The 14,352-nt window shown below is 48.1% G+C and overlaps 1 protein-coding gene across 10 annotated transcripts in view; it reads left to right on the forward strand.

Moving 5' to 3' along the window:
• Nucleotides 1-5,496: 5,496 nt before the first annotated feature.
• Nucleotides 5,497-14,352, forward strand: part of PPP4R1 (protein phosphatase 4 regulatory subunit 1) — a 1,265,416-nt gene continuing 1,256,560 nt past the window's right edge. For 2 of the 10 annotated variants that reach the window (XM_069613380.1, XM_069613382.1), the window contains exons 1-2: nucleotides 5,566-5,596; nucleotides 6,322-6,366. In XM_069613380.1, the coding sequence (XP_069469481.1) occupies nucleotides 5,581-5,596; nucleotides 6,322-6,366 (61 nt within the window). In that variant the 5' untranslated portion in view covers nucleotides 5,566-5,580. Of the gene's footprint in view, nucleotides 5,518-5,565; nucleotides 5,597-5,903; nucleotides 6,089-6,121; nucleotides 6,231-6,321; nucleotides 6,367-6,825; nucleotides 6,949-14,352 lie in introns of those variants that run through there. The other 8 variants (XM_069613384.1, XM_069613387.1, XM_069613385.1 and 5 more) reach the window with 7 other exon arrangements.

The following is a 14,352-nucleotide window of genomic DNA, read 5'->3' on the forward strand; positions in this document are numbered from 1 at the left end:
GTTTTGCATGGGTAAGGTATGATGAGGAATTCAGAGCGAGATTGGCGGAGGACAGTCAGGTGGTCTGGGGGGAGATAGACATGGATGGCTCCAACGAGGCCTGCCCCGACGCTGCACACGGCGAGCGGGCTGCCCGTACCTTTCCGGCCCTTTCTTCGTCGCCCCGCCCATGATGGGGTGGGGGGAGGAGGTAGGGGGCAGTCATCAGCAGCGTGCTGGGGGTATAATAAGGACGGCTGCGCAAGGACCCTGTGTAGGTTCAGGCACGAGTGTAGCAAGTGTGGTGGAAAACACCCTCTCACGCAGTGTTTCCAACAGGGGGACAGGGGGAGGGGGAGGGGGGCAGGTAGAGGGGTTGTGGGAAAAAGCTTTTACTCCAATTAAAGTAGGGGTGCTCGGAAAATGGTTGCAATTTTATCCGGACAGAGAAGGGGCGAAGATATTGAGTGAGGGTTTCTGTCAGGGGTTCAGATTAGGGTACCAGGGCCCAAGAGTGCGCAGGTGGGCTGAAAATTTGAAGTCAGCAAGAGAAAATGTTGACGTGGTGAGACATAAATTGACCAAAGAAATAGCGGCAGGAAGGATAGTGGGCCCATTTGATGACCTGCTGGGTGATTTAGTCATATCCCCATTGGGGGTGGTGCCGAAGAAAGCTCCGGGGGAGTTCAGACTGATACATCATTTGGGTATGTCAGTTAATGATTTTATTGCCCCGGAAGAGTGTGGAGTTGTGTATGCCAGTGTTGATCAGGCGGTGGAACTGATAAGGAAGGAAGGGCGAGGGGCCTTCATGGCCAAGTGTGATATCAAGGCGGCTTTCAGGTTATTGCCGGTGCACCCGGAGGATTTTTGGTTGTTGGGTTTGCAGTTTGAGGAAGGAATATACATAGACAAAGCCTTGCCAATGGGGTGCGCAATTTCCTGTGCTTTGTTTGAGCGGTTCAGCTCTTTCTTACAGTGGGCCTTCTCATTCAGTTCGGGTTGGGAGAGTGTGCTGCACTATTTGGATGATTTTCTTTTCATTAGCGGGGCAGACAGAATGGAGGATTGTAAAAAAAATGCTACAGTCGTTTCAGAAGCTGATGGAGGAGCTGGGGGTGCCCTTAGCGGAAGACAAAACAGAGGGGCGGGCAGTGGTATTGACATTTCTAGGAATTGAGCTGGATTCAGTGGCCATGACCTCACGCTTGCCGCACGACAAGGTGAGCAAATTGGTGGTTTTGTTGGAAAAAGCGGTGGCGGCCAGAAAATGATGCTGGTTGAAATGCAGAGTTTGGTGGGGCATCTGAATTTTGCATGCAAGGTGGTGACCCCAGGGCGAACATTTTGCAGGAACATGGCGAGGGCTATGGCGGGAGCGAAGTGCCCACATCATCGGATAAGAGTGTCAGGGACAGTGAGGGAGGATTGCAGAATTTGGCTGCGCTTTTTGGAGAGTTTCAACGGAGTGTCAATGTGGTTGCAAGGAGACCCGGTAACTTGGGAAGTACAGATATTTTCTGATGCAGCAGGAGCGGGAGGTTTCAGAGTTTTCTGGGGAGGAAAGTGGTGTGCAGAGAAATGGCCATTGCGGTGGTTGAAGGAAGGAAGGAGTATAGCATTTCTTGAATTTTTTCCACTACTAGTTGCATTGCAGTTGTGGGGGAAAGATTTTCAGAACAAGAAGGTGAATTTTAATGTTGACAATGAATGCGTAGTTCATGTGGTGAACAGGCAGTCAGCTAAGGATCAGAGGGTGGTGAGACTGATGAGAGAATTTGTTCTGCGCTGCATGGAATGGAATGTGGTGTTTAAGGCAACACATGTGCCGGGGAAGGATAATGGCATCGCTGATGCATTATCTCGTTTTCAATGGCAGAAATTCCGTGGATTGGCTCCAGATGCAGAGCAGGAGGGGCAACAGATTCCGGAGGAGCTGTGGAAGATAGGAAGCTGAGAGAGCTTTCACTGGTGGAGGGTTCATTGGCCTCGGCATCTAAGGAGGCATATAGGAGGGCCTGGGAGGATTTTATTAGAGGGGGAGCTTGTAGTTCGAAGGGTAGATGGGACGCGGAAGAGAGGAGGAGAGATGATGTTATGAATTTTCTCCTGAGGTGTATGGACAGGGGGTGGTCAAAGGCAACGATTGCGGGGAAGTTAGCAGGGATTGCTTTCTATGGGAAATGGTTTTGGGGTTTTCAACCAAGTGGGGGGGAAATGGCAAATAGGATGTTGGAAGGATGGGCAAGGGAGAGTAAGAGGGACAAGGATAAGAGGAGGCCGATATCGGCGGAATTGTTGCAGAGGCTCATCGAGGTGGTGGGGGGAGTTTGCTGGTCGGTATGGGAAGGGGAATTGTTTGTGACTTGTTTTACTTGGTTATTTTTTGGGGCTTTCGGGGTTTCTGAGTTGGTAGGGGGAAAAGGGGGGGTAGGACGACTGCAATGGGAAGATGTTCGAATTACAGAAGAAGGTCTGGACATCAAGATCAGAAGATCCAAGACTGACCAGAAGGGGAGGGGTTCTTGGGTTCTACTGGGTAGGGGGAGTAAGGATTTATGTCCAGTACAGGTAGGAATGGTGTGGAAGGAGCGTTGTGGGGGTAGGACAGGCTTGGTGTTTCAGCATGAGGATGGATCGACGGTGGCAGCGGCACATGTGCTGGGGGTATTGAGGAAGGCGTTGGAGGCAGTGGGTGAAAAGGCAGAGGATTTTGGGACTCATTCGTTTAGGATGGGCGCAGCATCTGAAGGCAGTAGGTTGGGATTTTCCGAAGACAAAGTGAAAAGCTTGGGGCGTTGGAGGGCTGGGAAATACAAGGGGTACATCAGGGATTTTGATAAGGGGAATGTTTGAAGAAAGGAGGGAAAGGATTTTGGGACGACTGCTTTTATTGTAATGTTTTGACTTGTCAGTGATTTTTAATTTCTTTTTCAGATGCTGCGCGAAAGGAAGGGGAGTTGGCGCAAGTGTGGATTGTTGGCCATTCAATTGTTAAGTGGGCTGGGAAAGAGGCGGAGAAAAGGGTGTTTGGGAGGCAGCTGGGATGCAGCTATAAGGAGGTGGTGGTGAGATGGCACGGTTTGGGGGGTCTGCGCTGGGATCAGCTGCTTCCTATATTAGCAGGGATGAGGGAACGCTATGGGGTTCCAGAGGTGGTGATTATTCACGCGGGAGAGAATGACCTGGTGAAGGATACGGGGGTCTCTCTGCGAAGGAAAATGAAGAGGGATTTAGTTTGGATGAGGGAAATGTGGCCTCAAGCAAAGGTGGTTTGGACCAAGTTGTTGCCGCGGAGAGTTTGGAGGGGGCGAGAAATGAGGGAGCAATAGTGAGGACTAGGAAAGGGATAAACAGGGAAATGGTTAAGTTTTGTGCCTAGGTGGCGGTAGAAGTGATGGACCATAAAGAAATAACGTATGAAGGGCTCCTTATTTTTGGAGAGGACGGAGTACACTTGTCCATGTATGGGAATAATCACTACCTGGCGGACTTGAGTTCCTGGCTGGGAGACTGGGTAAGAAGTTGGAGGTAGGATAGAGGAGGGGGGGGGAGTGGGGCAGAAAGAACTCCTCAGGAGAGGGTTTTTCTGGTGCCGGGGGCATGGCCCCTTTTGATGTGAGGGGAGGGAAGCACAATGGGGAATGACACGGGAAAGGATGGGGTGGCGCTGTTTGCACAAGCAGGTCACCCCGAGGGAACAGGTATTGAGCCTGGAGGGGCATGGCCCCTGGGAGAAAGCGGGACGCCTGGGAAAAGGGCAAGGAGACGGTAGGCTCCAAGGGGTAAGTAGGGAGGAGATAGCTGAGTTATTTATTTAATTGTTGGGAAAATGAATAAGGAGAATGTTTAATTATTTGTTTGTTGAAATATTTATTTAGTTTGTTAGGCCATTGGAGCCAGTTAAGCATTTTGAATTGTAAGCTTTGGCCTGTCACATTAAAGCAACCTTTTCCACTTTTAAATGAGTCTGGGTTTTTGTGCAGTAAGCCAAAAGGGGGGCACCGAGGGGAACGCGAAGCGTTTCCCTCCGGGGAGTTTTTGGCGCTGCACACGGCCAGCGAGTGGGCGTGGGAGGCAGAGCGCCTCCCGGGGTATTTAAGGGGCTCAGGGAAGGTTCGGGAGCCAGGCGACGGTTAGGACTTGAAGATTGTCCCGCCCTCCCACCCCTTCATTTTGGGTTTAGGCCATAGGTCTGTTTCAAGCCTGTGAGAGGGTCCAGGGTACATTTTGTGGGTTTTTTTTGCCAGAGGTAGGGGTGGTAGTTTTTTGTGACAGGTCGGGGCATGGGGAAGATGTGATGTAAATTTCAGTTGCTGATGTGGCAGGTCAGGCTGGCTGCAGGTCAGAGCAAGGGGGGAGATTGGTGTAGAGGGGAGTATAATGGGGTTGAAGTGGTTCTGGGCGCCGGGGGCATGGCCCCTTTTGATGTGAGGGGAGGGAAGCACAATGGGGAATGACACGGGAAAGGATGGGGTGGCGCTGTTTGCACAAGCAGGTCACCCCGGGGGAACAGGTATTGAGCCTGGAGGGGCATGGCCCCTGGGAGAAAGCGGGACGCCTGGGAAAAGGGCAAGGAGACGGTAGGCTCCAAGGGTTAAGTAGGGAGGAGATAGCTGAGTTATTTATTTAATTGTTGGGAAAATGAAAAAGGAGAATGTTTAATTATTTAATTGTTTGTTGAAATATTTATTTAGTTTGTTAGGCCATTGGAGCCAGTTAAGCATTTTGAATTGTAAGCTTTGGCCTGTCACATTAAAGCGACCTTTTCCACTTTTAAATGAGTCTGGGTTTTTGTGCAGTAAGCCAAAAAGTGAAAGCCCAGGGGAATGCAGCAGAAGGATGTGCTCCTCTGGTAAAGTCAGACTATGTATGGTGTTTAAATTGGGGGTACACAACTGGAGGGAAAATTACACATGAAATGGAAATCTTTCCTAACAGTATTAGATAGGCATTTGCCCAGGCAGTCACACCATTTTCCGTGTCACGACCAAGCATTACCAGTATGTCAGCGACGGGCAAATGCATCCCATGCCTACATAAAATACCAAATCGTTGCCTTTGCCAAAGGTTTATTTTTTTTACTTGGCATTTGTAGTTGTGATTGTTTTTATGCAAGCTGAAATACAAGTACAATAAGGCAAAACAAAAAGAACTGGATGGACTATTCAGATCTGAAGTGGCGCTTGCACTTTCTGAAAGAATAAGAGCTACTGTGTGGCGAGAGTAACACTTTGCTGCCTACTTTTGACAGTTGAAAGATGGGAAGCGGGTGAAAAAGATGAACAAATCAGAACGAATTTCGATCTAGTTAAGAAAGAAAAGTAAGTACAGAAAAGCCAATTGCCGTAGAGAAGGACATGCCATTGGAAAGTTTATCACACCGCCTACTCTTACAAAAAAAGCAGGCTACACTAAGTCCCCCGAGAATTCTTTGCAAATCAACCGACTGACTAAGCGTCAAAAACAGAGGCGGAGTCTTGGATCAAGCAGCCCCTTGGCAGTGACAGAAAGGAAAGCCTCGCCGGCACTCGCAAGGTACTTCTGGTTTAGAGGCTATTGGGAGTTGTAGTTCTGCGCAGTGCCGCTCTCTCGCTCTTAATGTTTCTCCCTTGTTGTATGTAGAGATTGTTTCGTGCTTTTTTCGCCGAAAAGGTGTCTGTGCTCGTGTTTAGGTTATGTGGTTGCAATGCAATAGGTGTTCGGTGATGGGCAATGCCTGACATGGCATGACTGTACTATTACGGAAAATGTGTGTTTTTTTTCTGAGGTTGTGTTTTGGATATCTAGGTCCAGCTCGTAAGAGCCAGTTCAATAAAACATACTGACCCCGGGGGCCGCGCGTGTGCCTGCCTGTGCTGCTTGTATGTACTGGGAGGAGGCGGAGGCTCTGCTGGGCGGTGTGTGTCCGGTAGGGCTGTGCTAGTGTGCTGCCGCTTGCGAGGAGGAGCGGCCAGGCCCGGCCTCATCATCTGTGGCCGGAAGGAACGCAGTGTGAGCCGCAGGCGCGTTTCTTCCTGCTCGTGCAGGGCCTGCACACCCTGCTACCTTTCCGCAGCGGAGCCAATGTAGCGTCGGGACAGGGGAGGGGGACCCAACAAGATGGCGGGTAAGTGGGTGGGAAAGGGCACGGCGGCTCCCCGCCCGGGTGGGTGGAAGTGGTGCCGCTGCCTACAAACTCAGCGACCCTGTCTGCCTGTTACAGGCTGGGCTAACTGTACCCCACTGTCATTGAGGCGGGGGAACGTTTGGTGAGGACGGGATGTTTTCTGTGTGTGTACCTTTTTCCTGGGGTCCGCGTGTGTGTGTATTGATGGGTGTCTCTTTTGTTTCCTGTCTCAGATTTGTCGCTGCTGCAGGAAGATCTGCAGGAGGAGCTGGACGGATGTGAGTAGTGCTTACTGTGATATTCGTGCAGCTGTCACAGCTGTGACTGTCTCCCTTTCCACTCTCCTCGCATGCACTCTTTCTGGCTGGATCCCTGACTGCTCCCCCAGAGATAGGTGGATGGATCCCCCATTTCTACCTGGTATTCCGACCTCTGGTTCCTTCCCTACTCCCTGGCCGTTTTGTTCTAAGCCCGTCAGCTGTGGTGATGGTCCCTAAACCTGGCTTGGTACTCGAATTTTACATTGAAGCATGGTGTATTAATATTTTGTTGAGTGACAGCAGGAAACATTATATCGTTGCAACTACAAATATGGACTCGTTATTTTCAAAGGAGGTTAATTTAAGAGCTGGTGTATCAGTATGTTAAAACTTCATCTGAGATTCGCATTTGTTTTTGTCTTGCAATCCGCCTTTACACACTTGTGGAAGACCAAGTTCACTGTGTAGAGCTGCCAAGTAGCTGACTTTAAAGAAGGTCGCCTAAACCCAACTCTGCAACCCAATGCCTGTCGTTTAAAACGCCGAGCTGTCAGTGCCAGAATAGAATGCAAAGTGATGTTGGTTAACATGCCAAGGCAGGTAGGTGACCTTCCTGACACTTGGCAAATGGTCATTTTGCATCTTGTCTCCTTAAGTGGCATACAATTGGCAGGTTTTTAGTGTGCTCCTGAAAATATTCTTGCTCTATGAAGACCTTTTTCATAGTAGAAGAGGATTTTTAAATGAAAGGAATTTATTCCCGATGTCATGAAATACAAAAGATGGAATTGTCAAATGTTTGGTTTAAATGCATTAATATGACTAAGTTTAGAAGAACGACACGCACGTGGGCTCCCAATAAGACTTTCCATCGCAATGATAAACAGTTGCAAAGATGTTTTAAGTAACTGATAATCACTCCCTTATTGTTCATATGAGCTATAAAGTAGAGTATTTCTCAGTTTTGTCCTGTTGTGTAATAGCTAATATCTCTGATTAAATTGCGTTTAACATTTTAACTTGTTGGGGTCGTCTTAAAGTTTCAGGTGTATTTGGTAATTACCAAAGTCTGCAATACAATGAACGTTCGTAATTTCAAGTCTGAGTAATTGGAAGGCACAGATGAATACTTCTGTTTTACAGACATTGCTATGGAGTGTTTTTTTTTTCTTTTTCCTCTCCTCTTTAATACTTTGCGGGATAAATTGCTTCAGAATATGTTTCCACCACAGTGTGTTCTTTTGGGGAGCAAATATATATATGTATGCAAGTCCGAAAACATTTCTCACCATTTGGGCATTAAGGGGTGCTGTTGGGATAACACAAGCATATAGTTTGGAAACGAGGATAAAAGGTATGTGGTGGTGCAGCTGTTGGTAACAATTTATGATCTTCCTTGGAAGGTTCTACTGTGTCCCCATAATTATTTTACTCGCATGCAGAAGGACGTCTAATTCCCAGTACTACTTATCTCATCTCTGTTTTGTTTGCTGCAGAGTTGGTAGATGGGTTCCAACTCATCTGCCTCCTGGCAGATCAGTTTTCTGCCTCGTGTGCACAGTCTTATTCATGTCTTACGTTATGTGTCTTCTACTGCACACATCACTACCCTAGTGGTCTTAAAGCTCAGAGAATTGCCCTTTTAGAGGTGAAGTGTGACTTCACTCAGGGTTATAGCCGCCTGTGATCTGCGGGGTCAAAAGGAAATGGGGCCAAGGAGAGAGGGAAAGGAAAAGAGCAGTGAAGGAGTTGAACATGCAGGGTAGTGGAAATGTAAGGGTGGGTGACAGTTGGGACGTACATATAGTTTTTGGTTTGATGTAATAATAAAATAAAAATGGTCAGCAGAACTTTCATGGAAGTAATTGTGAATGCATGATGTCATTGCAATGTGCTCAAGATTGTCCTCGGTTGGGGAAGAGTGAATCAGTATCGCCATTGTGTTTAGTGAATTGTTAAATTAGCCCTTGCGATGCAGTATGAGAGAATTCAATTTAGAGGTACAATTTGTAAAATAGTGCATGGCAGGCCTAGTTATGGCAAAGGAGACCTTTATGTTAAGGTCCCCTCTTGGGTTCGAGCTGTCCATTATAAGGCCTGTGTGCAGAAATGGTCTAGCACCTAGGCACATACTTTAAGCCTTCCTGTACTGCCTAAGTGTGTTCAACTGATGCCCAAGGAACACAAGAGTACACATTGTGCTACTTACTCCCAAAACCACAAATGTGCAGATTCTATATACCCGGAAAGCCGGGAAGACTGCATGAACTCCTAAATGAGGGTGGGTTGATTTGTGGCTCTTGTAGGGGCAAGGCCTTGGACCCGGCTGCCTAGAATTTTTGAGGCCTGCTAGTAGCTTCATGGGGATAGTGTGGGAAGTTGGATTCCAGGTTGATCTGAGACTGGGCTTTTCTAGGAGCTAATGTGCATAATTAAGATTGCCCATGCGACTAGCGTAGGAAGTCTTGATTCTATTAAAGACACGGAGGCGAGCATTATGCTTATCTTCTTTAATTACTGCTAACCACAGCTTTTTAAACCTTTCTTTGTTTTCATGTATAACACTTTTTTTTTTTTTTAAATAACTCATATAAACAGAAAAGAAAAAATGAAAACATCGTCTTAACATGACAAAACTACATTTCCCATGAGGCTTCTCTGCCTGGTAGTCCCACAGCCTCTCTTTCACTGTCCAGTCCGGCAATCCTTCCTGCTATAAGTCCCCGTTCATCGGGTCCCTTCCTCTTCTTTTGCAGCGCACCGATTAACTGCACAAAGTCTAAAATCCAACTAAATTATCGTAACTCCAAACAGAAATTGTCTTTTCTATCCTCGATAGCTTTGCTGTGCTCTAAATTCGCAGGGCTGCTGCCTTCCATAAACTAATCTGTTACTCTTTTGATCCTCTCCTACGCAAAAAGAGAAATGCGCATTTTAGGGAAGGGGAATACAGTTCGTCACATATCATAACCAAGTCTTTACGTAAACAACTTAGAAACTATTACAGTTCATAACATAACACCCATCGCCGTATTCCATAGGGTGGGATAATGCTTGCCTCCGTGTCTTTAAAAGAATCAAGACTTCCTGCGCTAGTCGCATGGGCAATCTTTATTCTATGACAAGACCGGAGGCGAGCATTATGCTTGTTCAAAGCTTTCTACCACCGCAGCTGCTATATTGGATACTGGTTTGAAATAAAAAGTCTTAAAGACTGAGTCGCTTGACCAGTCTGCTGCTTTCATGATCTCTTGCAGCGGAACTCCTACTGCAAAAGCCTGTGAAGCCATTGCTCCAATGGTAGAATGAGCCCCAAATTTAGACGTGTCTATACCTGCCAATTCCATTATTTCCTTCACCCATCTAGCTATAGTAGCTGATGTGACTGCTTTGTATGGTTTTATACGCGCTATAAGCAATTGTTTCACTCCTTGTGGCCTAACCGCTGCTGTCGCTGCTTCATAACACTTTATGCAATTTGCCACACACAATTTCTCATTATTCGGCCAATATGGGTATGAGATCACTTTAGAATTGGTCTTTGTACGCTGCGCTATGGTAAAGGCTATCCCTTCTGGGTAATACATCTTTTTGTCTATCTCGAGTGCTTTAACGTCCGAAACTCTTCTACAAGATACTAAGCAAAGGAGTGTAGCTAATTTGCCTGACAGTTGCTTTCCTGACAGAAAGTTGTTACTAGGCCATTGCTCGAACAGATGTATGATTTTTTTGGACATCCCACAGTGATGAGTACTTGGGTCCGGGAGGTTTGCTTATCTTCACACCTTTCAGCAATCGGGACACCGCCGGGTGTTCCCCCTATTGGTGCCCCGTCCACTAACTTGTGCCCCGCGGAGATTGCTGACCTATATACCCCTACGGTCCTGAAAGCTCTACCTGCCGAAGGGAGGCTGGCTAGGAAATTCACTACTTGCACTACAGGTGCTGAAATGGGAGATATACTCCTCCTCCTGCACCATGGGTCCCAGGCTTGCCATGCGGAATTATAGCTCCTGATCGTAGATGGGGCCCATGATAGATTGATAAGTCTTGTAGCGTCTTCTGAAAGGCCTGGCAATCGCCATCTATGCCTGAAATTCTGCACGCTATCAGTGACAAGGATTGATTCTCTATCAGAGGATGAGGAACTCCTGCTGGATCGACCAGCAAGTCTCGTCTGTATGCAATCTTCTGTGGAAAATCTGTAGAAAGTTCCATCAGAACTGGAAACCAAGCTTGCGACTTCCACTCTGGCATCACTATCACTATTTGCGCCTTGTCTCTGCGCACTTTTGCTAGTACCCTCCCCTCGCCAGCATCGTGAAGGGGGGAAAAGCGTAGTGTTTCTGTGACCCCCAATGATGCATGAATACGTCGGTGCCTTGGGCTTCTGGGTCTATCCTCCAGCTGAAGTAGTTCGCCCGTCGAGTGTTCAGTCTCGAGGCAAACAGGTCTGTGTGCAGGGGACCCCATTTCGCTTCTAATCTCTCGAATATGTCCCTGTGTAGTTTCCAGTCGCTGTAATCCACTAGGTGTCGGGAGTTCCAGTCCGCCACTGAATTCAGGGCCCCTGGGAGATACTCTGCCTTCACTGTGATCTGTCTCTGTAGGCAGTCATGCCAGAAATCTTTCGCTAATTCCGCTAACATCTTGGACCTGGTACCTCCCAGTTTGTTGATATATCTTACTGCAGATATATTGTCCATCCTGAGAAGTATGCTGCAGTGTGCTTTGTCCCTGGTAAATGCTTTCACTGCGAAAGATCCTGCTAGCAACTCTAGACAATTGATATGAAGTTCTAATTCTTCTTTTGACCATCTTCCTCCTGTCTCTATCTCGCCACATCGCGCCCCCCAGCCGGACCTGCTGGCGTCTGACTCTATAACCAACTCTGGTACGTCGCCAAAAATGGGGCGGCCGTTCCAGGCTTCCATATTGTGGAGCCACCAGATGAGCTCGGACTTGCTTTCTTCGTCTAAGGGCACTAGTCGATGATATCTCCAGCCTTTCCTTAGGTATTTGATCTTCAGCCTCTGAAGAGCTCGATAATGTAACGGGCCGGGAAATACTGCTTGTATGGATGCTGCCAAAAGCCCTACTATCCTGGCTAGATAACGAAGAGAGATCAGCGGCTTCTTGAGCGCTGTCCTCAGATCTTTCTTGATAGCCTTCATTTTCTAAGTTGGCAACACCAATGTAGCTTTCTTTGTATCTATGGTGAAGCCTAAGAATTCTAGTCGCCTGGTTGGCGCTAGCTCTGATTTGTCTCTGTTCACCAGGAATCCCAGATTGGAGATCATCTCTATCGCCCAGTGGATCTGCTTTTGTAAGCGGTCTTTGTCTTCGGCCATGAAAAGGATGTCGTCTAAGTAGACAATCATCCGACATCCTTGTTCTCGAAGTGCTGTCGCAACGGGCCTCATGAGCTTGGTGAACGTCCATGGTGCGGATGGTAGACCGAACGGCAGGCATTTGAATTGCCAGAGCTCGCTTCCCCATCTGAATCTTAGGAAGTGTCGGAAAGGCGCTGCTATGGGCACGGTGAGATATGTGTCTTTCAGGTCCAGGCGCGCTAGCCAATCTCCCTTCCTGAGCAAGTCTCCTAGTAGATGGATCCCTTCCATCTTGAAGTGTTTGTACACTAACCAGCTGTTGAGCTCCTTCAGATTGATCGCTGGACGAACTTTGTCCTTGCGATGTACTAGGAAAATATTGCTCAGGAAGGAATGGGCGCTCTCGGTTGCTCTCTATCGCGTTTTTCTGCGCTAAAGCTTGGATCTCTGCTCCTAATAGCGATTCTTCTGTTTGCGTCATTTGAATTCTGTGAGGAGGCCGATTCTGCACTTGATGATCTATGAACTCTAGCATAAAGCCTTGTACGGTCTGAAGGACCCCCGCATCTGACGATAACTCACGTCAGTTGTGCAAATAGAGCGTTGTCCTGCCCCCCACAGGAGGATAGGTCGCTGCGCGTTCTCTCACCTGTATTGTTGTTCTGGTGTCGGTAATATCCACGTCCCTGACGTCCCCGCGAGCCTCGTCCTCTGTTCGGGAAGAAGGCGTCTTGTTGTCGGGTCTCCCAATATTGGGCTCTGGGGCCTTGCGCTCTCCTGTTATTGAAGCGGCCGGTCGAGCGGCCTCTATATCGACCGGCCCCTGAAAAAACTCTTCGCGGAAACACCTTCCTTATGGAGGCCTGCGCTTCTCCAGCGCCGTATATGTTCCGACAAACCTGTTCATCTCCTTAACAAATGTATCACCGAACAGGAGACCTTGGGCGCTTTCCCCGGCTTCATAGGAGTTTGTTATCGATTTTCAACAGGGCTGATCTGCGTCGTTCCGAAGCTATGGCGCAGTTTGCATTGCCTAGCATGCAGACTGCTCTCTGTGCCCAGCTTGCTAGGATGGATGGGTCGACTGGCTCCCCTGTATCTCTGGCTCTTTCAGCCAGGTCCGTTATCTTTGCTATAGGGCCGACTATGTCTAGTAGCTTGTCTTGGCATGTTTTCCATGCCCTATCCATACCTTTCCTGGTGTCTTTCCCTGCCTTCGTAATGAAGGTTAGCATCTTAGCGTCGAGTTCTGGTGTATCTGCAACTTTCCCAGTCAGCTCTGGCCTCGGACACTCAGCTTTGAGTCTGAACCTAGTGTCTTTTTCCATAGGCTTCCTCATTTTTTTGGGCCATGTAAAGGGCTACTCTTGGGGAAGGCGTCCAGAGTGTCGATCAGGGGTGCCTTACGGTGTCCGGGTCGAACATGTCTGATATGTCCTCTTCATCCAGAAGGGCCTCCACACTGCTGGCTTTAGGCTCGCCTGCACTCTTTTGCGAGACCACGCTTACTTTGCTTATGCTTTGAACATCCTCCTCTGGCTGTTCTTGACCTGAGTGCTCCGAGGATGATGAGTAGGCATCCCCTATATTTTTCGCCCCTGGGGTAGGGGGTACGAGGTTGGGCAGGGCTGTCTTCGTAAGGAAGGCACTTTTCAGCCTGTTGAATGCATCAGCCACCTCTAGGGATTTATCCTTCCCTGTACTTTCGCCCGGGGGAGTAGAAGAGTGTTTCCTCTTCCGGGCCACTTTCTTCCCCTTCTCACCTTTTTGCAGAGGATTTTGTGTGGAGGTTCCTTCTCCAGGATCATCGAGCGTGCCAGCTTTTCTGCCCAGCATCTCTTGCAGGACTAATAGCCTGTCTTCTAGAGGCTTAACTCCTAGTGCTACGGCTTGAACTAATGAGTCGCCTAGCACTCTCTTGAAGCTTTGGGAGAGGTCTATATCTTCCTCCATGCATTCTGCTTCCTGGTCCAGTCCTCCTTCGCTCCCTTCACTCCAAGCCTCATTTCCCATGTTCTATGCCATGGTAATTGTATGTGCCATACAGATGAAAACTAGTGGGTTAAAGACGTAGCTCCTCTACAATGGCCACTGAAATTATTTGTTATTATTATTATTATGTTTTTTTAAATCTGGGATACCTCTGCTGTGCTAGGGCGAACCGCTAAGAAAATAGCGAAATTCGTGCTCCTGGGAATGAAATAAGGGCGAAGGACTGGCCGTATGTTTTCTCAGAGTAAGAAAACGTTCCACTGAGGAGATTGTAAGTCGATGCGCATGCGCGCGTTTCACCTTGTTTCTAAGGTCGGTTGGGCTTACTCCGCGAGCTCCATCAACGTTAAATGCATTGCCGTGCGGCTGGCTGCCTGAGCCCTAAAGCGAGTGTCAGATCACTCACGGGCTCGGCAGGTGGCCGCTCTGAAATACGCTATGCTACTCGCGAGGTCAGCGCATATAAAGCTTCGCGTGAACGCTATGCCGCTTACTAGTTAGACGCGCGCACAATTAAGAATAAGTAAGTCCATTCTTGAAAAGTTTCAATAGACAAAGATAGTATAATCAAGCACTATCCATAATAAACGTCACTTATCTGTGGCTGCAGCAAAAAAGAAGAGGAAGGGACCCATGGAAACGGGGACTTATAGCAGGAAGGATTGCCGGATTGGACAGT

Source organism: Ambystoma mexicanum, chromosome 5p (genome assembly GCF_040938575.1).
Source record: "Ambystoma mexicanum isolate Mex_15411 chromosome 5p, UKY_AmexF1_1, whole genome shotgun sequence".
Classification (NCBI taxonomy): Eukaryota; Metazoa; Chordata; class Amphibia; order Caudata; family Ambystomatidae; genus Ambystoma; species Ambystoma mexicanum.